The sequence below is a fragment of the Drosophila sulfurigaster genome, chromosome 4 (assembly GCF_023558435.1).
Source record: "Drosophila sulfurigaster albostrigata strain 15112-1811.04 chromosome 4, ASM2355843v2, whole genome shotgun sequence".
Taxonomy (NCBI): Eukaryota; Metazoa; Arthropoda; class Insecta; order Diptera; family Drosophilidae; genus Drosophila; species Drosophila sulfurigaster.
The window spans coordinates 922,521-948,021 of NC_084884.1; the positions used below are offsets into that span (position 1 = coordinate 922,521).

The window sequence follows — 25,501 nt, forward strand, 5'->3', positions numbered from 1 at the left end:
AACTTATTTGGAAAAAAATATTTAACTCATTGGTTTATTGTCGTTATTTTAAGACCGCCAGGAGATCAATTAGGCTTGTAATTATTTTTAAAACGACTAATTTTTGACCCCACCTCAAATTTATAAATAAAATTTTGGCTTCAGCTACAACAATTTTCGTTTTGAAAAGCGACCGATAAATCGGCCCCTTGAAATCTGTAGTTGAAATCACCGGAATGAAATCGATTAAAAGGTGGTAAAAGGCAAATATTTTTCATTCAGAGGAAGCTTAAATCATCTATGCAGGATAAAATTATGAGTTCTATCCACGCAGGAAATTTGACATACGAAAGGCATTTTTCGTGTTGTTTACTTCTGACAAAAACACAAGTCAGCTGTTTCAGCAGTAAAAAATTAAACGTTCTGATAGTAAAAGAACGGCCAACAACTTGTGAAAATCGCAGCACTTTAAAACGAATATCTCGGTTTTGGTCTCAAAACGAAAACGAAAAGTGAATACCGGAGCATGCCTGTTAGTCTCTTTATGCTCTAATTTGAATTTAACAATTAACGGAGTTTCGATTGGAGCATCCATTTTTAATTTTTGTGTTTATCTTCATATAAATGATAAAAGACCGGGTAAGTTCACGCATGGTAGATGCAGCACCCCGTCCCGTCAGGATAGGCGGTCATTGTACAAACAAAATCAAAAATTTAACCAACTCCTTAAAAGTAAATCAAATTTTTTATTAAAATGCAGAAAAAAGTGTTTAATAAATTTGTATTAAACGATTTATCGTTCACAACTGCGTTTAAACTATTCCAATTTTGCGATTCGTAATAGACAGACGCTTCACATTAAAAGAAACGAGTCAGTAAGCTACCCACTACCCATTTTGAGTAAAAGCAAAATATTGTCATAGTAATTTTAAAATAGACCAAATTAATATTTCACAAAAATATTGAAAATATACTAAAGGTTTTTTTTTAGGTATATTGATATAGTATTTCGTATACCACAGTTTCGCACCACACATAAACGATCAACCCGGCTTTTACACAAAACAGCTTCTGTTGCGTCTATTTAAAATGGGTGACGATATCTCAGAGTCGAGCACAATCGACTATAGTTTGCTCTCTTGGTTTCTGAATGTCCTCTATCTTGCCCAAACGCGAAAGGTTCTTGCACCGGTTCCTGTTATCATTAATTTGACCGTCAGAGTTTAAGTATTCAATGACTTGAAGCTCGGAATGTCAGGACATGGTATTCAATATATATAGGTTACAGCCAATTGCATTTATATGTTAACAAATGGAAGGTAGAACTAAAATAATTTTATTTAGGGTTTAATTTATTGCATATCTGTTTTTATGTTCAACTCCATTTGATAATGAATGACAATAAAGCAATGATAGTAGAAATAAAATATTTGCGATGTATAAATAATACTTATTAAATTTCATGATACAATTAACCTACAATAAATGCAATGGATTTGCTTTAAACTATAAGTAAATGCTATATATGAAGGTTCATAATTCTGTTTTATTTATGAAGGTAAATATTTACCTTTTGGACTGATATATTTTAATAAATATTAATGATTATTCGTACTTATTATAATGAACCTTTCTCCGAAAGAATGGATGCATGTTTAATGAAGCAATAGATATGTATGTATGTATATACATGTATGCTCTTATTAATGAGTATAAATGATATTAAATAATTTTTCAGCCTCATCTACAGTACTGTATGTCCACTTCATCAGTGCATTATAAATGTTTCGAAATTACTATAAGAATGTGTAAAGTTCATGAATTGCCCGATTCAAATTTGTACTTCGAAGATATATTGCGATCTTGCTTCTATTAAGATTTACATATTTTCATTTTCATTTGTATCGATGCACTTAAAGTTGTAACACCTAAATAAATGAAATGTGTAGGGTGACATGGGTAAAAATCTCTAATTGAATTCTTCAAATAGCGATAGGTATACTCCGAATATACCAATCTCTAATTTATTGTATCGTATAGTTAAATCTATTCATTAATATATATATATATATCTATATATATAGATATATATATATATATTAATTTTAAGAGAAATGTTAATTGCCGTTAGTCATAATTAATACTGTTGTACTATTGCCAAAGCGACAAATGTATTTTAAATATCGTCATTCGTTCGTCTAATTTAAACCTTATCTCAATTTCATACAGTAAAATTTAAAAGCTTTACATTATGTGTTGAACAATACGATTTGAATGCGTTGAACTTATGCACTGAATTTAAAATAAATCAATTACGAAACTAACATTTTTTATAAAATAAGAAAAGCCTAAATATTCTTAATTTATATTGTGGTTAAGTATTATATATTGTATATATCAGAAATACTTACAGTTAATAGACTACAAATGTTACTTAATTCAAAGGGTATTTATCTTATTCTTGTGTGTAAAACAACTTAATGGTACGTATTGATTATATGGGTTTTCATGTCTGTACATCTTAAACCTAATCGGCTATTATATTATTGTGTCAAGCTGACGAGCTTGATGTAAAATCTTCTTTTGATGTCCAACTAAAGTTATACCCATATCGGATAACTGTTGAGCTGTTAATCTTGAGATCTGTTAATACAAAAATGTATGAATAATCAAAAACGGATTGGGCTATCTTTTGCTCAAACTTTACTTACCTGTTGAGCACTCACTAAATTAGCCTCTTTGAAGTGTTGACAATATCTAGACATTTTGATATTCTCTAGCCATAAATCGGTGCTAATAAAAATGTTATGACCACGTTGTGTATCCAGAATATGTTGTGTTGAATCATTCTCTGGTGAACTTCTTGTGGTTAGCAGAGACTGCGGTTGTCTTGCTAAATTATCTAAGGTTGATACAATGCTTGCAAATGTTGGTCTATGTGTTCTCTGTTTTTGCCAGCAATCCAACATTAGCTGGTATAGAGCTTCTGGACAATCCATAGGGGCAGGCAAGCGATAACCCTTCTCAATGCTTTTAATAACATCCTTTAAACAATTCAAATTTTAATTTTCACTTACTATCGATGCTGAAGATTAAATAACATACCTGGTTTGACCAATTCCAATAAGGGCGTTCACCATAAGACATCACTTCCCATAAAACGACTCCATATGACCAAACATCTGATGCAGATGTAAATTTACGAAACGCAATAGCTTCCGGTGCAGTCCATCGAACAGGAATTTTTCCACCCTAGAATATTTATAATGAGATATTAGATAATTTTTATCATTTTTATGCGATTTTCATGATTTATAACTATTTCACATGTTAGAAAAATAAATATTAAATTATAAGTACGCCTTTAATGAATAAACTTTTTATCAGGCAAGCTCCGGTATTCACTTTTCGTTCTCGTTTTGAACAAGATTTTTTCAAATTGCAAAACAAGCAAATTTGTCTTGCCGAAATGAAAAGTAAATGCCTTTTCCTACATTAAATCGGATCCTATTTGCAAAAGGAAAAAATATAGTTGACTCGTTGGTTTATTGTCGTTATTTAAAGACTTCCAGAAGATCAATTAGGCTTGTAAAATTTGGAAATAAAATTTTGCCGTCGGCAACAATTTTCGTTTTGGTGAGCGACCGATAAATCCGACACCATGAGTTATCGCCTAAGCTGCCATACTTTTGGTGAAACGGATGGCATTACATTTGTTGAAGTTGGCTAAAATATGTTTTTAAAAATTAATTTATTTAATTTAATTATTTAAGTGCTAAAATTGTATAAAAATAGTTGTTGAAGTCACCCGTTTTTCATCCTCTTTTTTGTGCCGTTCAACTCATTATTTTTAAAGAAAGTTTCAAATCTTTATTTACAAAAAGGCAAAAGGCAAATATATTTCTTTCAGGGAAGCATAAATCAACTATGCAGAATAAAATTATCCCTTTGTGAGTTCCACGCAGGAAATTGGACATACGAAAGGCATTTCTTCGACGTTATTTACTTCTGACCAAAACACAAATCAGCTGTTTCAGCAGTAAAAAATGAAACGTTTCAATAGCAAAACAATGACTAAAAACTTGTGAAAACCGGAGCAACTAAAAACGAAAATCTCGGTTTTGGTTCCAAAACGAAAACTAAAAGTGAATACTGGAGCATGCCTTTATATTAACCTTTCTATTTAAGGAGTTCAACATTATTTTTAATTTTTAAAACAAAAAGTATTTTTGGAGATACAAAAAACAAAAGTATTTTGGAGAATTATATTTGCAAAGAGTATCTAAAACTGTTGTTTCACAAACTGTCATATTTATAATTCGAAGCTACAATCTACAGTGCAATCTGCAAGTTTCATTTGTAGTATTTTTGAGGTATATTATTATGGTACATTTTAAGAATAAAGCCGCGCTGTTTTGCTAGTATTCAAATGGGTTTCTCACAGCTGTATCTTTCTTACTTCCAATGTTTCTACAAATTTTTTGTGACAAAAATCTTTCTTTTCTTTACTTATAATACTCACTCGAGTTGTATAAGCATCACTGGCATTTTCAATTTCACGAGACAATCCGAAATCGGCAATTTTGCAAATGAGTTGGGCATCGACTAGAACGTTGCGTGCTGCTAAGTCCCGATGCACATAATTCATATCACTCAGATACGACATGCCACTTGAGATACCACGCAGCATCACTATCAATTGTAAAGTTTGAAATTTGCCATCATTTACACGAAGGAAAGTATCCAAGCTGCCATTTTCCATATATTCTGTGATAATCATAACGGGATTGGAGCGTGTGACAACACCTTGAAGGTATATTACGTTTGGATGATCAAACTGCCCCATAATTGAAGCCTCTGTCAAAAGTCACAACGTGCTTTTTCCGATGAGCCTTAGACAGAAAAAACAGAGATAGATAGTAATAGTTATGTTATCAAAGTGTATAAAATGTACCTGGTTTTAAAGTCTTAATTGCAACATCAATGTCCTGTACAAAGTTGGGAGGAATTTTAAGACGTCCCCGACACACATCTCCAAATTCGCCGCCACCTAAAATATTCATCAGATATTTATATAAATTAAAAATCCGATAATTTAATACAATTTTATATATATGTTTAAATGTACCAATAATTGCTTCAATTGTAATGTAGTTTGCATCGATTTCACGTGCAAATTCCCGAATTGCTTGATTTGGATCTTCGTAAGTATGGGGATCCACATAGCTGCGACTATTGCCAAACAAAGGAGTCGTCACTGCAAATTGAATACAAATAGAATCATTAAAATTGGAAATGATTTCCTTATGTATATCTATTAATTAATTTATTCCAAAATGACATTGAAAATGAAAGCAAAGTATATTTAAATTGTAATTTATTGTGAAACATGCATTAAAACCCCTCCACCACCAGAAAATAAATTATATACCATTCGAATGTAGAGTCTTAACAATTGGAGTTGTATCCATAGCATGTACTAAAAATAAAGATAAAAATAAAGTACTTTGAATCTTAATTTGGACTATTAAAATTAATTTGAACTTTTAAAAAGATAACAGCATATGTCGATAATTCAGCAGGCAATTGTTTTGACATTATTTGATTGTTAGATTTTACAATCTGATAGTCTTACTCCCTTTCATTGCAAATTTTTCAAAATATTTGCGCTTAAATAATTAATGCATTTAAATGTACAAAACATCTCTTATATAGTATATACAATTAATTTTTAACTTTCGATAAAACATACAATCGAAAAACTTACTATATGTCACAACGAGTCCTTAAATATCGGATGTTGATTTAGTAATAAAGGGATTGGGATACAAACAGATTTATGTGATTGTAGTTTAAAAATATGATTAGCTGGGATAAAGTAATAATAATATGTAAGTTGCAATTTTATGGAAATTTAGTTTGAAAATGTATAGCAAATAACTCGAGACATTATTCGTTAAGTTCTTAGTCACTTTCACAATTCTTGTTGAATATATAGATAAATTTAACTGAAAACTGAATATATAGATAAATTTTAAAACATATTTACCTTCATTACTAGTGTAGTCTATTGGCAATGGCAGATGATTTGTGGACTTTTGTCAAGTTCATCTTGATGTTTGGATCGCATAAAATAAACCGTCGCCACAATAATAACCACCAAGAAGAAAACACCCGTGACAATTGCACCAGCAATAAATCGTATTTGCATAGTGTCCTCGTAAACTAAATTAAATAATCGCAAATGAAAAGAAAATACTTAAAAACTTCAATATCTAAAAAAAATACCTGATTCAACTGAAAGATGCGTTTGAGCATACACCATATTGCTGTATGAACCAAAACCATTATTTGTTTTACAGCGCACTTGAAATCCATATTCGGTATTATCGATTAATCCATCTATATGGACTTTGGTGTCCTTTGTGTTCAATGCAGTTTTATTGATCAAATCCATATCGGATTTTGGAAACCAGCGAACTTCATACAACTCAATTGGTGTGTCACTCTGAACGGGTTTTTCCCAAACAAGATCGACATCATTATTTGTAATAGCGACGACACGTAAATTAAATACGGTTGAAAACATTACAGACTCCGTAGTAAACATAATTTCAGAATAATTGGTTTTGATTTCGTTTAGATCAAATTGATGAATATTAATACTTGCAAATGCTGAAGAAGCATTGTTAAATTGACTTTCACTATTAAAAATGTTTCATTGCCAAAGATAGCGCTTTCAACTATATGCGAAATTCCATTTGCTGCATGAATTTGCACCGTATATGTAGTAACTGGATCCAAATTCGTAAGCGTTACTTTTGTTTCATTAAACGTATCCGTTGACGGATTGAACATTACATTCGAGCTGCACATTGTGCAACGTATTTTGTATAAAATTTCACTTCGAAATTTATCCATTCCGTTTGTCATAAAATCTAAATCTTTTGCGGGTGCACTCCATGAAATGATAGCGCTAGTTTGATCAATAAATAACAGCGTTAAATTCGTGGGAGGGCCGGGTGGTTTATAGCAGGGCATGTAACCTCCATCAATTGGATGTCTATAGTATCCGGATTTGCATTTGCACAACGGTGAGCCCGCTTTGGAGCTATTGGAATTTGGGGGGCAAGGCACACACTTACGCACTTCAGCCGATCTAAACATACCAGCTGGGCATTCTGCAAATATATTAGTTACAGATATTAATTAATAAATATGCGACGATCCAAATCCATTGCTTGCTTTGCTCGCTAACAAAAAAAAAAATTTCAAATAATACCCGCATTAATAAAACAAAATACATTTTTGCATTTTATTAATTGGTGTCCCATAATTGTTGGGATGGAATAATACACGCCTGTGTGACTGTCCCAGTTTTGAAAATGTACACATTGTTAATTAAAATTTAAATTGAAAAATCAATTTTTCGGTTTTCTCAAAGTTTTAAGCAAAACAAAGTTAGATTAAAAACGCCCTGTCCTGAGTTAGTTTATGATACCATATAAAAAATAAAATAACTTACCAGTGCAAGTGTTGTTGATTTCATTAGGCTCAAAGCCCACCTTACAACGACATCCGCCAGTTAGAATTGTCCACTTGCCGTCACCCTTACAAAGGTATGTCGGGGTTTCATAAGGCTCAGAGTTTTCAACGCATGTTCCGTTTTGTTTCTCAATTATGGTAATTTCACGACCCGTAGGAGTCTCATTAAAGTGAGCGAAATTTTCGGTAACCGCCGGACAGGTGATATAATATACTTTAACAGCAAGTACACTGATGCAAGCTCCCTGATCACGAAATGCAAAATAAACGCCTTTTTTGTTTACAGCTATACTTTTCACTTCCGTATTAATATCTACATCAGAGTTTTGATTAAATCGGCCTTCACCAGCTGCAATACGAGCAATTAATTTGTAACTGTCCGTTTGCCACGGAGGCGGCTCTCGGGTAGCTGCATCAAATTCGTAAAATAACAAACTAAACGTTTCCTTGCACGACAAAGCATTTCCTTTAAAATAATATGATAAATTATTAATAAAATATATGTATTTAAAATATATATCGTCGAAATCGTTTATAATCATTAAAGTGCACAAGCAAAATAAAATTGCAGATTAAATTATTAAAAAGAGTTTAATTTTAGTTTAATTTATTCTGAAGAAAGGTTATGCTGTAGTTTGATTAATAGTTAGAGAATAATGATCAGTCACGACTAAATACAAAGAACTTTAATTATATGCTGATGGATTTAATTGCTATATTGCTCGCAATACTTTTGGCAATATATTTTGCTTTTGTTAAGTAATTTGCTAAAGATACTTATGCGCTTTGAAATACCCACTTCGAGAGTATTGGTGCACACTACAATATATTTTGTTTTGTAAAACTGATCACTTTGAAACTACAACCAATATATTTATAAGTAAAAATCAACGATGTTGATTATATATAATATTTTATTTACCTGGAAAGAGTGAACAATCTCGAATTGTAAATTGAATTTCGATGTAAAGACGATTCGCGGGTCCACGGTCAATAAATGGCGACCATAGCCAATTATTAACATTGTGGTAGGCAACATCGCATACCACATAGCTACGCCAATTAATGCCTTTGACGAAGTCTGTAAACGACTCTTCCACCCACTGCAAAAGAATTTGAATTAATTCAATACCAAGCACAAACAATTATTCGGTTAACGTAACATCATGCGATATTAATACATATTTTGTAGTTGCTAAATTGTTTTCTAAATTTATTTTTTATTGATTTAAACAAAAGTGTTCTTCCAAAAAAATTTGCCATCACTTTTGCTTACTATTATATAATCAAGTATATATTGACGATAAAGTTGGTAAAATCCCTATTGTCCGTTCAGTCGTACAATTATTGTGAGGTGTTTGCTTAGTATTTGACTACATGCAAAAATGCAACACTTTTACTTCAATTAAACTTGTTTTACATTAAAATAACGGTTGACATAAAAATTTGTGATATCTTTACTATTTTAGAAAAATTTTGTAAGTGCTCATATAGTAGTGTCTACGTCTATCAGAAAAGACAAACATGTATTCACATCTGCTCGGCCCTGTATAAATAAAAAAGAGAAAAGCAAAAAGAAGCCTTTTCTGTTGTACCTAAATGAAAAAATCAGAAAACTAAAGCCCAATTAAATTTAACAAAATGAAAGAAACAATTTCATATTCAATAACAAATTAACATTAACTTTCATTTTGAAAGATATGTCAAGTATTTTAAGATTAAAGAACAATTCAAATCAAATTTTTATGTTGCTGATATTTTTATTTTTCAACAACTTAAAAATTAATTATTATGCATGCTCCGGTATTCACTTTTAGTATTCAGAACTAAGCAACGCGAAAAATGACTTTCGCATGTCTAATTTCCTGCGTGGATAGAACTCACATAAGGATAATTTTATCCTGCATAGATTTATGAATATACATATATATATATATATATATATATATACATGTTCTTTCTGCAATTAAAGAAACGGCAATCAGATGCTTGCCACAAAAAGGGGACGCCACCTATTTAATCAATTTCATTCCAGTGATTTCAACAATTTTTTTTATTCAATTTTAGCACTTAAATGAAATAAATTAATTTTCAAAAACATATTTTACCCAACTTCAACAAATTTAATGCCATCCGTTTCATTATACAAGTATTTTTAACTTGGTTTTTCATTCCACTAAAAGTACGGCAGCTTAGGAGAGGGGTCAAAATTAGTCGTTTTAAAAATAATTACAAGCCTAATTGATCTTCTGGCGGTCTTAAAAGAACGATAATAAACCAATAAGTCAACTATTTTTATTCCTTTTGCAAATAAGATCCGATTTAATGTAGAAAGACATTTACTTTTAATTTCAGACAAATTTGCTCGTTTTGCAATTCGCAAGAATCTTGTGAAAGTGAAAACGGGAGTACCAATTTTTCGTTTTCAAAACGAAAAGTGAATACCGGAGCATGCCGCCTGTATGCATTTTCTCGCATAAAATAGACTTACTCCTGGAGTTTGCGCTTGAGGCCCATACGGGTATCTCGTCCATTCCAATGTGGCTTCTCTCGTTGTATCCAACAAAATAACTAAAAAATGTTTAAAATGAATTAAGAATATAATAGTGATTGTCCTAAACACATATTAAAATATATATAAAGGTATATTATATTTTTCACTAGAAAAATGTATAAGGGAGAAGTATAAAAATTTTAATCAGCATCAATAGCCATGTTCGTGTGCCGAACACCACTTTTTGTTTGCCCGTAGATCAGATTGGATTTAGATTTATTATATGTACATGAGTTCTCTTTTTCCCCAAATGGTGCAAAAGTGTCCAACTGGAAACGTTGTTTTTTTTTTTAATTTGATTTTTCCCCTTTTTTTATTTCTGTCAACCCTTTTTTTATTAAACCAAAAACTACTTTAAACAATTTAATTTTAATATTTGATAATTTTGCTGTTTTGCTTAGTCTTAAGTTAATTACTTTAAAACAAAACAATTAATGATTTCTGGAATGAACTGCTCGATAATACATTTTCTCAACGAGTTTTCCGAAAACGAGAATAACGTGAATAATTATGGATAAAATATAAATGTCACTTTTTGTCCAAGTGTTAACTTACCTTGATCTGCTTTGGTATTATTAAAGTTGTTCGTAATTGCAATCACTATTGAACAAATTAAATGGAAAATTGGCAACTTATGTCGTATTACATCAGTATGGATTTGTGTGGAAGCCATTTTGTGTTTTGGAAGAAGTATCATAACTATCCTTTTTAATGCTGCGGTCCTCGAATCGTTGCAAATGCTTCAATTGCATCACGTTTTTATTAAAAGCACTGTATATACTTTTACGTTAAAAATATTTATTGAAATATGTAGATCGTGATATATTTTGCTAAGATAGTTCATATCAATGACTATCCTATTTTTTCTAATTTTATTTTCTTAATATGAAAAAATAAATACTTTAATGGTTTCCTTAGAGTGAGTACACATTTGCGTACTAACAATAAAAAATATTAATATAACAATTTTTTGTTTGCTTACGAGCTTTTTTATTGTGTAAATGCAGCTTCCTGTTGCTTATACATACATACATACATAATTTGTATGACTTCCCGCGCCCTATGGTGAAACACTTTTTCTTTATTTGAAAATCGTAATACAATTTCTTTAATGTCAATTTAAAATTTGAGTGGAACTCCTCTGCTGATCAACGAACTATTTCTTGGCCATGTGCTTTGCCCACTTTATTTGAGTTTTAAAACCTTGTTTAGATTTTTTTGTAATAATATACTGTTAAAGTCCCAGCCCTTTTGCACATATTTATGAATGTATAATGTTTATGATATATGTATGTGATAAATGTGTATATATTATTTATTTATGATATATGTATGTATACATATATACGCATAGGATATACATATATGTTCAAACAGATGTCCATATGTTGTACTCCAACACTCACACGCGCATACACATAACATGCATACATATGTACATACATACATATAAATATATCGAATAAATAAGCGAAAGCATTTTGAAAGTAATTTCATTGGGCCAGTTTACTTGTCTTTTTGTACCATACTTCATATTACAAAATGATTAAATTATGATGTTATTAATTAGTTAATGTATTTACATATGTATTTCATTTTCCACAAATGTACTCCACCACACAATCACGGACCTACAATACTGTATATACACACAAATGTATGTGCATTCTCCACGGCTCAGTTGTTAGCATTAAACTAACGCCGTATATTTCTATAAGTTAAAAAAACACTAATCTAGAATTTTAATTTTTGTGTGCAGATAATTTATCACACAAGCAAATAAATTTCTTTAATGTTCGTTTGATTTTTGCATTTTTCTTTAGTAGACAGGTATGTGTATATATACACTTCTAAAGTTAACTGTTAGCGTTGCCACACTTTTCTTTCTAAATATTTTTTGACTGGGTTGATTTGGAACTTTTTCCAACATTCACTTTGGAAAATCGAAATTATTTAATGAATAAAAAGCATTTACAATAATAGGTTTTGTACACTTATCAACCAAATTAATTGTAACTGTGAAATCATACAATAATTTACCGACGTACATACATATTTCGTTCAGTTTATTAGCACCCAACTTGAAACTCGCGACTCTAAATGTGACCAAATCGCGGTAAGTGGCAAAATACTGCATAAAGTGGACCCGGGCTTGGAAAATCAATAGAATTTATATTGTAATGCAATAGTGAATCGCTTGGATCTTTCATAACTTGAATACGGAAATTGCTTGTCAAAACATTCTTTCTATTTTAGATTATACTGTGTTGTCAATGTATACGTTTTTAAAATTGGGGAAAAATACATTAGGTCGCGCTCACTACGTAAGTGACAAATATTTTTAAAATAAGCTTAGATGTATGTACTTTATTTACGCTGGCTAATACAAATTTATGGTTTTCAATTATTTACAAGTTTGCGTAATATGACCATTCAAAATCATTTAAATAACACCCATGTACACAATGTGGCTTTAAAGTTTAAACCCATTATGTTAAGTTTATAGATAACAAGTACGACCTAATATGTAATTGTATGTATGTACATACATATGTATATGAGTACTGTATACGTAAGTAAGCAAATCATATATATATATGTGCATATGTGTATTAATTATTCAAATGTAATATAGTTCGGCATACGATAATATAATATTTAAGAAAAAGTCACGATGAATGGAAACTCAAATAAGTTGGTCAAAAAATCTAAAACTGTTTAGCAAACGCATAATGCCAATATCGTATAATTTCAGAATATTATATTTTGCTTTTTGGCATAAAGCTGTAATAGAAGACGGTATATTTGCTTAGATCACAATACAACAATAATATAATATAATAATGTAAAAATCTACGGATTAACTTCGAAAAATAAAATTCTAACAATAAGAAGGAACCTCTTCCGATTCTATGTATACATATGTATGTGTATGTATATATTATCGATCAGCGTCAAGGCCCGAGACGATATACCCAAGCAAGCCTAAATTCAAAGTTAAGATTAGCAAGTTTTACAATATCTGGTTTATTTTGAATGTAGTAGTATATCAGTACATATAATGTTGATTTCTGTATATTTGAAAACTCGACTGTAGCATTCTTATTTTTTGTTGTCGTGGTCGAAAGGATTTTTATACCCGTTTGGTAGGCAGAAGGAGGCAACAGCGATAAAAATATATATTTCTTATCATCTTCAATAGCTGATGATATACCCCTGTCCGTCTGTATGAACACCTAGATATCTAAGACCGATTATACGAGATAGCGATATAATTTTATTCGATTGCACTTGTTATTTTTGCACTCACATCAAGATCTAGGGTTCATACGGACAGACAAACATGGCTGTTAACGCTGATCAAGAATGTACATATGTATATAATTTATAGGGTCGGAGATGCCTCCTGGCTTTTACATATGTTACATTTCCTGGCGGATCAAACTTGTAGTACCCTTCTATCCTATGGGTAGCGGGTATAACAACTTTTGTATAGGGAACACGCGTACTTACTACGGGTCTTAGTTGCTTTGGGTGACAATCTGGTATATTTTGGACTCTATGGTGTATTTTGAATATAGTTAAAATAGCCACACGTATAGTTTTAGTCTTTTCGAGGTATATTATGTTAATTTAGTAAATTTTAAAATTAATACCGCAATATTTTGTTTTTATTCAAAATATGTAGCGGGTATTTCACAGTCAAACACTCTCGACTGTACCTTTCTGAATCGTTTTATTTTAATCGAATATTAATGAAAAGTATTTTGGTATGCTTATATTTAATCTAGAGTTTTTAATATAATACATCAAAATAATATTCTGAAATATACATATGTATATATATACATAGCTAAAGGTCACTTTGTTCAAAAGATTAGAACATTTTTGGTATAAGTAGAGTGTAGTTTCCTTAATTGTTTAACGTCTGGTTTCTTGAGCTGATTACACTGTGTACAGAAGAGTATTATAGATTTGCTAAAATGTACATATGTAGCAGGTTACACTCTGATCATATAAAATATCAAAATAAATAAAACAAAATCCAATTTATTGAGATTTATTGCCTGCATTAATGCTTCGATCGTGGCGTGGTTAAAAGCTTCATCCCATCTATGTATATCAATGCGGAAAATAATTAGTAATGTTTGTAGCACTAATGTAAGCAACACGTTCAATGCTATTCGACATATTCTAGAGTACTCAATTTGCGGCTTTCTGGAAAAATTTTTTGTTTGCTTACAAGAAATATTGTGTTCATTCTATATATATATATATATATATGTACATATGTGCATATATACTCATTTTCAAAAATTAAAATAGGTTACTTAAAACAAATCCAATATGACTGCGCAAATTTAAATATAAACCGAATTGTTTCGACACATTCATTAATTGTGCTTGTTAGAGGTTAGTTCGCCAATTTTTTTTACTATCCTATTTCTGCTTAAAACTATGCATTTTTCTTTCCACAGAAATATAAAAACGTACATAGCAACATTTGCCTACTGAAAATTGCATCTGGCCATTTCACAGCTATGCCACTGTTTGGCAAAAGGACTCGGGCAAGAAGGCCAAGTCAAAAGACACAAAAGAGTTAAACAAGCAGATTTCGATTGAAGAGAAATATAACCTCCACGGTCTATTAGGAACGTAAGTAACTTTAGGAATATATATTATAAACATAAATTAATAATTCCCAGGGGAGCTTTTTCTGAGGTGCGCTTGGCTGAAAGTAAAGAGACACCTGGTGATCATTTTGCCGTGAAGATAATTGATAAAAAAGCTCTAAAGGGTAAAGAAGAATCGTTGGAAAATGAGATACGAGTACTTCGAAGGTATGTTGTTCTTTTTGAATGTATATATGAAATAATATACATATATAAATATAAATATAAAATACAAAAATGAAATATGAAAAAAATAAAAATACAGTATATATATATATATATATATATATATTATATTAGCTACACTTAATGTCCGATTCAGTTTTAACAAGTAAGAAAGTTACAGTCGAGTGTGCTCGACTGTGAGATACCCGCTACCCATTTTGAATAAAAGCAAAATATTGTGGTATTTTTTCAAAATATACCAAGATGCTAAAAATATACCTAATGACATATTTGTTATATCGATACATTCAAAATATACCATAGACGGTATAATATACCAGATGGTCAATGCAACTAAAACCAGATTGTCAGTCAATGCAACTAAAACCTCGTAAGTAGGCGATTTTGCCCATGTAAAAGTAATTCTTTAATAACTTCCACAATTTTTATCTGATCGCAACCAAGAATCACAATTACTATAGCTATTATTGTACATACGAAAATTCACAGCTATAGCTCTAAAGTTTCGCCTGTTATTCGAATTTGATTTGCCGGGGCGGAAGTGGGCGTGGCAAAAATTTGAAATAAACTTGATCTGCATGCTACATAACAAATGCTGTCGAAAAAATTATAGCTCTATCTCTTATAGTCTCTGAGATCTACATAGGTGTTCATACGGACAGACACACAGACGGACATGGCTAGGTCGTCTCGGCTGTTGACGCTGATCAAGAATATATATACTTTATAGGGTCGGAGATGCCTCCTTCTACCTGTTACATACATTTCCTGCCGGCACAAAGTTATAATACCCTTCGACCCTATGGGTAGCGGGTACAAAAATGATCTGGTTTTATTTACCTTACACTTGTAATTCCTGTTTCATATGCTAGTAATTTTGGTAATCTGGTGCTTCTCATTAAGCAAAATATTTGGCTAACTATAAGTACATATATATATATATTGGAAATGTGTTAAATAATTAATGAAAACATTAACATAATTTGAGTTAGGCATAAGAGTAAAGAATTTTATTTAGTTTTTACTTATATCTTTTATTATACTTTATTTTTTTAATACATTATTTTACCGATTACTTTAGATGTACGCATGTTTGATTGTTGCATCTAGGTTAATCCTATAAGCTAAAATAAAATATCAAATTAATGTCCTGATATAGGAAGTAAACCTGAAGAACTGTGCCTAGGCCAACAAATTTGCCTAGCTCTGCGTTTTCGTTTTACGCAATTTAGTTTTAGTTAATCTATATTTTTATAATCGTGAAATCCCTCGCACGAGAAGAGAAAGAAAAGCAAAGTCACAAACAAATTCAGTCAATATTCTCGGAAATTGCTTTAATGTTAAAAAATTTTTATTTTGGTGTGGCAAAAAATGTTATGATATGGTTTTTGTGTACCATATGTGCCCAATGTGTCCAATTTATGTAAAACAAATGTCGAAATTTTTGTTGAAATATTTTTTTATACTCTTCTAAAAACTTATTTTTATCTCCAAAACTTGGCAACGACTTTTTTAAGTGTAGTTGAACAGTAAATCTATACATATGTGCACTATAAATGCTTGTTGTTCCGCAAATAACATTTGAACTGAAAATAATTATCGAATTTATTATATTTTTTGTACACTACTAAACCAGTACTCACAATCGAGAGTGAGGATAACTAAAGCGCCTAAACACACTGAATCACATCATTTTTGCTGATCTCCAAATAAAAAATGTTCGTAATAAAGTATTCCGCAGAAATAAAGCGATTTAGTTTTTCTGCCACCAGGGCTTAATCGATTAATCGTGGGTCAACGCTGAACGCGATGAGCAATATATACATATATGTATATTCCCCACATATTATATCGACCGTTTTTAGCAACCTTTCACTTTCCACTGACACATTCACCTATTAAAAAAATACAATTATTAAAAGAAACGTGAACTAACACCCCTGTGCGTTCATATCTTTTATATATGTATGCTATTTTCTCTTCTTGCATTCTTTTTAGTATTTTTAAATTATTCAAATTTATGTTTGTTAGTTCACTTCACAAAAACGTCCGTCAAAAATGTTTGGGGCGGTAAAATAAATAAAGGGTATCGATACTCCGATAATGTACGTAAATGTAAAATTGGCTCTTTCACAGACGAATTTGCGCAATGTAAAAAATTGATGATGATCAGACTCTGATTAGTTACCTAAACTTCGGTGTTCCGAAGATATATGTTATATTTTTCTTATTCTGGGATTATGTATGTTTGTTTTTTTCTATCATTTTTGTTTGATTTGAATATCTTCGTTTAAATTGGCTTTTTCTAGGTTCAGTGCAAATCATTTCGATGGCAACAGTTCGAATGGAGAGCGGTGAGTTAAGAAATGACCCCGATCCCCAATACCGCTTTGGAGATATAATTTTATTGATTTCAAAATAGTCAGTATCTTAAGTATGGCTCGAACATTGCTACATATCCGACTCGATGAAAATAAGTTACATTAGTATAAATATTGTAACGAATTTAAATGAGCTGACCCTTATTAAATTAAATTATTATTGTTAGATCTTAGATATTACCATATGAATCCATTATTCTTTTTTATATTTAATTTTGCAGACTTACACATCCTAATATTGTGCAGCTACTAGAAACTTATGAAGATAAGGCAAAAGTGTATCTGGTTATGGAATTGTAAGTTTAAGTAATTTTTATTATTAAATTTTTAATGAATAAAAGGATTTTTACATTATTTATTTCTAGAGTAACTGGTGGAGAATTATTCGACCGGATTGTAGAGAAGGGCTCGTACACAGAAAAAGACGCATCACATTTAATAAGGCAAATCTTAGAGGCTGTCGACTATATGCATGAACAGGGCGTTGTACATAGGGATCTAAAGGTAAGTTTCCCAAAAATTTTGGTTTCAGTAATTTTTGAATTTATTTTTCAGCCCGAAAATCTATTATACTACAGTCCACAAGATGATAGTAAAATAATGATAAGCGATTTCGGATTATCGAAAATGGAAGATTCCGGTATTATGGCAACAGCTTGTGGAACTCCTGGATATGTTGCACCTGAAGTTCTAGCCCAAAAGCCATATGGGAAGGCTGTTGATGTCTGGAGTATAGGGTGATATCTTATATACTGCTCTGTGGCTACCCCCATTTTACGATGAAAATGATGCCAATTTATTTGCACAGATTCTTAAAGGTACGATTGACCAATTTTCTCTTTTTAAATGTGTAAACGTAAAAATAATAATAATTACATATATGTACATATATATATGTATATATATATATATATATATATATTTATATATACCTGGTTTTACACATAAATCGATAATATAGTTTTACGTTAGTTTGTGGTAGGGGAGGAATATTCAAGTAAGGGCTTAAAGAATAAGAATGTCTCCCAAAATTTGTAGGGATAATTAAAAATATTTGTGAAGAGGTAGCACTGTAAGTACTTGCTTTTTTATCAACACGCAACGAAAACATTGAATGTATTGTATACCAGCTAAGCAAGGGTACAAGGGTACTATAACTTTGTGCAGGAAATATATGTAACATGTAGAAGGAGGCATCTCTGACCCTATAAAGTATATATATTCTTGATCAGCAACAATAGCCGAGACGATCTAGTCATGTGCGTCTGTCCGTCTATCTGTATGTCCGTCTGTCCATATGAACACCTAGATCTCAGAATCTATAAGAGATAGAGCTATAATTATTTTTCGAATGCATTTGTTATGTTTGCATGCAGATCAAGTTTGTTTCAAATTTTTCTACGCCCACTTCCGCCCCCAAATTAAAACAAGCAAGAAAGCTACAGACGAGTGTGCTCGACTGCGAGATACCCGCTACCCATTTTGAATAAAAGCAAAATATTGCGGTAATAATCTCAAATTTTAAAAAGAAATATGCCTGTATTCTTGATCCGGATTTGAACTCGAGCATCGATCGGGTGGGGAAAAAAAAAGTTTGTACCCCGAGCGGGCTCGAACAAAAGCTTTCGTCAGTGCGTGTTCGTTTTTCGACGCAAGAGGTCATGATACAATTATACAAGGTAGTCTCGTCGTGTGCCTTTTCGTTCGGCTTCGAGCCGTTATCCCTCAGTGCGCTCGTGCTTGTTGAAGGGAAAGGTTGTATGCGGACTAGTGCTGCAAAAACATCGAGGTTTGGCACCATCGAGGTTTCCGATGTTTAAAAAAAAAACATCGATAGTATCGATGTTTAGAACAATTTTTTTGTAATTATTTGATATACAAGTTTAAAATCTTAAATAAAAGCGAGTTTTTTTTTTCTAAACCAAAACAAATAATAAATTTAATTCAATGAATAGTAAGCAAATCAAAAATAACTGCATTGCTGCTCAGAATACAGCTACTATTCTCCTCATCTGAATCATTTATTTCGCAATTGCTTGCCGCATTGTCGTTGCCTTTTGTGATAGTTGCCTTGCCTGAAAACACACAAGCCATGAATTAATCACCTTCAAACAGATTAGAAACATGTACTTACGCTTTCTATTTACAGAACTAGCCATCGTACGACCGCCAACACCAATTTAAGCCAAGCTTTTAAAATAATCTGTAATTTATAATGTTACCCAAACCTGCTTCGCGCGCTTTTAGTAAATTTTGTGATGGTAATCCATTCAAACAAAACATCGATAGCGCAAAAACATCGATGTTTTCTTTAAAAATAAAAACATCGATAGTATCGATAGTGTGCCGATGTTTTTGCAGCACTAATGCGGACGATCTTTTCTCTAAATATTAACCCTTGCGCAAGGCAAAAATGTCAGATTGCAATTATATTATATATATATTTGAACTTTATGATAGAATTTAAAACCTGAACAAAATAATTAGTAATCAAAACAAAAATAACGATTCTGATAGTCACAGGGTGACAGCACGAAATCGTTTATATTGAAACATATGTATAGAATTTGTACAGCAGCTGCTCTAATATTGACAATATTTAGAAAATTTCATTAAAACTATCCTCATTCTCCTCATTTTTATTGTTACATCCAGTTCCTATCATTTTTAGGAATTTATTAGGAAGGTTATACTATATCTATAGCAGCATTTGTCAAGTCTGCGCAAGCCATAACTGTAAATGCATGATTTAGAATAAAATGTATTTCCATTTTAAGTAGAAAACAACGAGTAGAAAACGAATAGCGCTGTCGTCTTCAAAGTACAGTAGAATCCGGTTATTATGACTCCGCTTATAATGTCCGTCCAGTTATTGCGACGAAAAGTCGATGGCTTGGTTGGTCCCCATACAACCTTATATGAAAGGGTCTCCGCTTAGTACGTCTACGCTTTTAGCGACAAACCGCTTATACCGACGAAATTTTTACAATTCAACCGGATATTGCGACGAAAAAAATACAGCGAAATAATGCCAACAAATTTAAGTATCAAACGACGCTGTTAGAAATGTATGCATTTATCAGTGATTGGCACTCTTGCTTGTGTGCGTAGGAGCGACAGGAAGGTTCTTATATTCCCACTACTCTCTGTTAGTTTTAGCTGACGCCTTAGCTTATGCTAAGGAACATGCAGGTATACGATTTATTGTGGAAAAACCATGCTATTAAATTAAATTTATAAATTTTTGTTTTGTTTAAAAATTAATTTGTTTTATCTTAAAACCTACAAGTATTACGAACATGGCAACCGTAAAAAAAAACAAAACAAAAATTAGTTTAGCTCCTTTCTGTTAGTGCGTCTTCCGGGTATAACGACGTAAAATGGTCGGTACCTTGAAAGTCGCTATAACCGGAATCTACTGTATTTAACTTTTGCTTTTGGTCAAAACATGGGCGAGCAAATCAGAAAGTTTTGCGGTGATAGTATATTTGCAGTAATTGTCTTCCGTGTCGTCCGATATTTTTGCTTAAAGTCTTTTGACTTTTTAATACAATCAAAACACACTGATCTTAAGATCAATTCACTTTCGCCTTTAGTGACGCTACGATGAGAATTGAAGCGTTCTTAACAGCACTGTACAATCGATTTGTCACTAAAAATGTTGGCAAGCATCGACAGAACAGCTACAGCAAATATTGTCCCATAATTTTGGGCAAACAGAAAAAAATCTAAAAAAGCATTTAAGTAAAAAGCCATAATTCCTGCTGCCCGCTATTTGCAATTTTTCAAGAAAAAAGCGACTCTGGCAACACTGCTACCAATAGAGCTATCCCAGTCAGTGATGCCAATTTGTCCTTTTCCGGACAGATCTGTCCTGTTTTTAACGCTTCATCCGGAAAAATTGAAAATCATCCGCATACCTGAAATCTGTCCTATTTTTAGATTTTTCATCCGGAAATCTGTCCTTTTTAAATCTAATATTAATTCTTTATTTTTCTAAAATAGTTGCTTTCGCACTCCAATTTAATTTTATTATCTGCTGTAAAATATGAAACAGGTGGCAACTTTTCACGTCTGCCATACTTATATCGACAGTTTGGTAAAAATTAATCGAAAAACTCTATTTACGGTTTACTTGCACTCTCTGTTTCGATACTGAACACACAATTTCAAAATTTATATTATTAAATTAAAATGTCAAAAAATGTAAAAGCAAAAGTTTCGGGACTGTTGGCTACTGCAGCCGGATTTTAAAGATTGGATTAGCCGACATTCAGACATTAACAAGGCTTATTTAAAATACTGCAAATGCAGTATTAACTGTAAAATTGACCTATTAAGAGTGCACATGACGACAAAAATCATACGAAAAATACATCAAGTTTATTGAAACAAAGTAAAATTTGTTTCGAGCCGGTCAAATCTTCAGAAACTTGTCGCCAAGAAGCTGCGATAGCTATGTAGCCACCTAAGTGAATTAGTAAAACACATTTTGACGCCAAGAAGGTTAAATTGCACAGAACCAAGTGCACTAACCTTATTAAAAATGTAGTGTCTGACAGACACTCTGTGCCTCAAAAGTATCTTCAAATAATTGGCTCTATGGTTACTTATGAGGACAGCAATAATGACGAAGGAAAAATAATCGAAGCTGCCTTAAAACTATTATCTTAATAATAAAAATTAAATTACTATAAACAAACTCTTTGCCTCTTTTTCTATCCTTTTAATAATATTTTCATCCTATTTTTCCTGTTTTTTCTCAATCTGTCCGTTTTTTCGAAAAATATTGGCATCACTGATCCCAGTGCCTCTATGCATGCAGATACAAATATAGAGGCGAACATGTATATACGTATACGCATATATACAACACTTACATAGAAGGCGGTTTTGCCCATACAAAACTATTTCTTTAGTAACTTAAACAATTTTTATCTGATCGCAACCAAATTTTCAGGAATCACAAATACCATTGTTATTATTGTATATGTATACCAAAATTCGCACGTCTAGCTTTAATATTACTCTTGTTATTATTGATTTGCGGAAGCGGAAGTGGGCGTGGCCAAAATTTGAAACAAACTTGATCTGATAACAAATACTGTTGAAATTATAGCTCTATCTCTTATAGTCTCTGAGATCTACATAGGTGTTCATACCGACCGGCACAAAGTTATAAAGTATAAAAATCGAATAACAAGCGTAATTTTAAAGCTAGAGCTGCGAATTTTGGTGTATACATTAATAACAATAGTGTTTATGATTCCGGAAAATTTGGTTGTGGAAGTTATTAAAGAAATACTTTTGTATGGGCAAAAACGCCTACATGCTAAGGGTCTTAGTTGCTTTAGCTAAGAATCTATTTGGAATGTGGTTCTATTTTTATAGCATTTTTGGTATATTTTGAAAATTATTTCGCAATATTTTGATTTTATTCCAAATGGGTAGCGGGTATCTCACATTCGAGCACACTCGACTATAACTTTCTTACTTGTTTATTTTAAATTAAGGAATATTAGTTCAGCTTATGGAGAAAGATTGTGAATAAAATACTGAACATACTGAATTAGAGGTGGAGAACTATCTATGGCACTATCGGGACTATCGATGGTTGGCCACTATCGATAAGCTCTCGATAGCGGCGCGCACTCTCGATAGTGGTCGATATTTTTTCAAATATCTTTGTATACCCGCTTCCTCCGTAGAGTCGGAAAGGGTTTTCAGCAAAGCAGGACAAATCTTTTCAAATAGGCGTACAAAATTATTGGTTGAAATAAATATATAAATAGAAGTAAGGTAAACCTAAAAATAAAAATGCATATTATTTGAATAATAATTATTTATTGTTTTCAGATAAAGATTGGAAAATCAACTTCATACTCTCATATTTTAAATAAATATGGATTGTTTAAAAACTAATTAAATTATTTTCTTTTACTGCACAATCGAAAATTATCGACGATTATTTTAATATCGTTCAATAGTCATTTCATCTTAAGTTAAAAAAAAGTGTCGCAAAATGTCGATATGCAATAATGGTTTTTCTTAATAATTTTAAGTTATTCGATATTAACCTAATATTAAATACATACGTAACTCAGTTATGCACTTATTGTAATAAAAGTGAAGTGCTCTTATTTTTTATGATTCCCATTATATAATCCCTTTATTCAATTTTATAGAATTGAAAATCTATTTAAAAATAAATATAATGAAAATTTATTGTTTTAGGTGAATTTGAATTTGATTCGCCTTACTGGGATGAAATTAGTGAATCAGCGAAACATTTCATCAAAAACTTAATGTGTGTTACAGTTGAAAAGCGATATACATGCAAACAAGCATTATGCCATCCTTGGTGAGTAATACCTAATACCTAATCTCAGGCATAATTATGTTGAACGTTATAGTGACTTGGTCTAAAATGAAGTCTTACGATCCAACAACCAATAAACATGTCTTATAATTGTTAAATTTAAATTTTATTGAAAAATTTAATTTTTAATTAAAAAAAAATTTTTTCAGTATGAAGTTAAATTTTTTAATATCTTTAAATTTTGGGAAATAAAATTGTATTTAATTTCTTAATAACTAGAGTTTTTCTAAAATTTAAGGATCTCGGGTAATGAAGCCAGCAGCAAAAACATTCACGGCACCGTTTCGGAACAACTTAAGAAAAACTTTGCTAAGTCGCGTTGGAAGGTATGTTATCCAGAGCTAGGGGTATTTGTATTTTCCGACTCAAAATTAATAAAAAAACGGTATAATTTTTAATTAAAAGTTTTTCCATGAGTTTCGACAAATAATAATCCAACAGAAGAAGGAATAAGAAAACATCAAATAAATATGTTCCTTACTAAAAGTGGAGAACTATCAATGGCACTATCGGGACTATCGATGGTTGGCCACTGTCGACACGCTCTCGATAGCGGCGAGCACTCTCGATAGTGGTCGATATTTTTCAAATTTCTTTGTATACCCGCTTCCTCCGTAGAGTCGGAGAGGGTCTTCAGCAAAGCAGGACGAATCTTTCCAAATAGGCGTACAAAATTATTTGTTGAAATAAATATATAAATAGCAGTTAAGGTAAACCTAAAAAATAAAAATTCATATTATTTGAATAATAATTATTTATTATTTTTAGATAAAGATTGGAAAACCAATTTCATTATCTCATACATTAAACAAATATCGATTATTTTAAAAACTAATTAAATTATTTTCTTTTACTGCACTATCGACGATAGATTTTCCTTGCTATATAGTCGATAGTTTATGGAAACTATCAATATCAATATCAATATCGATGCCACAGACTATCGATAGTTCTCCACCTCTAATCACAATGTGTTGTGAAAATTGTAAACGTACTAAAAACTTAAAATCGTATGCTGTAGACTACTGAAAATATACAAATTTGGAAAAGTTATGGTATTCAATTTGCTTATATGCTTACTTTCCAAAATTCCAAAGGATCACTCTCTTCTGGAGCGTGTGAGCCACAAAATGTCACAAAAGTCAATGTATCGATGTCACTATCGCACTATCGATGTTAACATTTTCAGGCCAACATCGATGTATCGATGTTGGCTTCGATGTTTTAGCTAGCTGTAATATTTCTAAACCATAATCTAAAATTTGAACTCTAATATTGCTAATTATACAAACATTTTAGTGAATAGGGATACTAAAAATACAAATACCCACAGCAAATCTATTATTATATGTACTTATCTTACAGTCGACATTGTTTTTAATTATTTAGCAAGCATATTATGCTGCCACCGTCATCCGACAAATGCAGCGAATGGCGTTAAGTAGTAGTACGGCTAATGTAATTGATGAAACGCCATCTAATAGTATAACTGGCAATGGTAACCAACAAAATTCTGTTGCAAAGGAGACTCCTAGTAATGTAGATGCATCTTTTAAAACAGCGCAATTAAGCACTTCAACCGATTTGAATTTGGAGGAATCAGCGCAATAATCATCGGAGACCCATAGCGACATGAAAAATCCTCTTCAAAGAATCTCGCCAAATTGTAGTGTCCGTGGCCAAACCGAACTAACTAAGTTCGTCTATAGCAAGATATTCTGACTTGTTTACAAACCTCTCCTATAAATTAATTAAAATCGGAATGCTATCACGTCGTTTTCAAATCAATTTTAATTTATTCAAA

The 25,501-nt window shown here is 31.5% G+C and overlaps 2 protein-coding genes across 2 annotated transcripts; one reads left to right on the forward strand and one right to left on the reverse strand.

The window, feature by feature from the left end:
• Positions 1 to 2,120: 2,120 nt before the first annotated feature.
• Positions 2,121 to 12,060, reverse strand: LOC133846975 (ephrin type-B receptor 1-B). Its single transcript, XM_062281679.1, is given in 17 exon segments — positions 2,121 to 2,622; positions 2,691 to 3,023; positions 3,085 to 3,231; positions 4,502 to 4,842; positions 4,845 to 4,871; positions 4,934 to 5,029; positions 5,108 to 5,236; positions 5,411 to 5,458; positions 6,029 to 6,079; positions 6,082 to 6,204; positions 6,268 to 6,687; positions 6,690 to 7,160; positions 7,505 to 7,990; positions 8,447 to 8,627; positions 10,016 to 10,095; positions 10,634 to 10,858; positions 11,662 to 12,060. Coding segments are annotated over 16 exon segments (3,180 nt in total). The 5' UTR covers positions 10,776 to 10,858; positions 11,662 to 12,060; the 3' UTR covers positions 2,121 to 2,517.
• Positions 12,061 to 14,604: 2,544 nt separating this feature from the next.
• On the forward strand, positions 14,605 to 25,378 carry LOC133846987 (calcium/calmodulin-dependent protein kinase type 1). The gene is given in 12 exon segments (XM_062281692.1): positions 14,605 to 14,632; positions 14,635 to 14,734; positions 14,785 to 14,919; positions 17,247 to 17,291; positions 17,540 to 17,614; positions 17,684 to 17,822; positions 17,874 to 18,054; positions 18,057 to 18,080; positions 18,083 to 18,136; positions 23,553 to 23,679; positions 23,936 to 24,023; positions 25,087 to 25,378. Coding segments are annotated over 12 exon segments (1,203 nt in total). The 5' UTR covers positions 14,605 to 14,619; the 3' UTR covers positions 25,309 to 25,378.
• Positions 25,379 to 25,501: the final 123 nt, after the last annotated feature.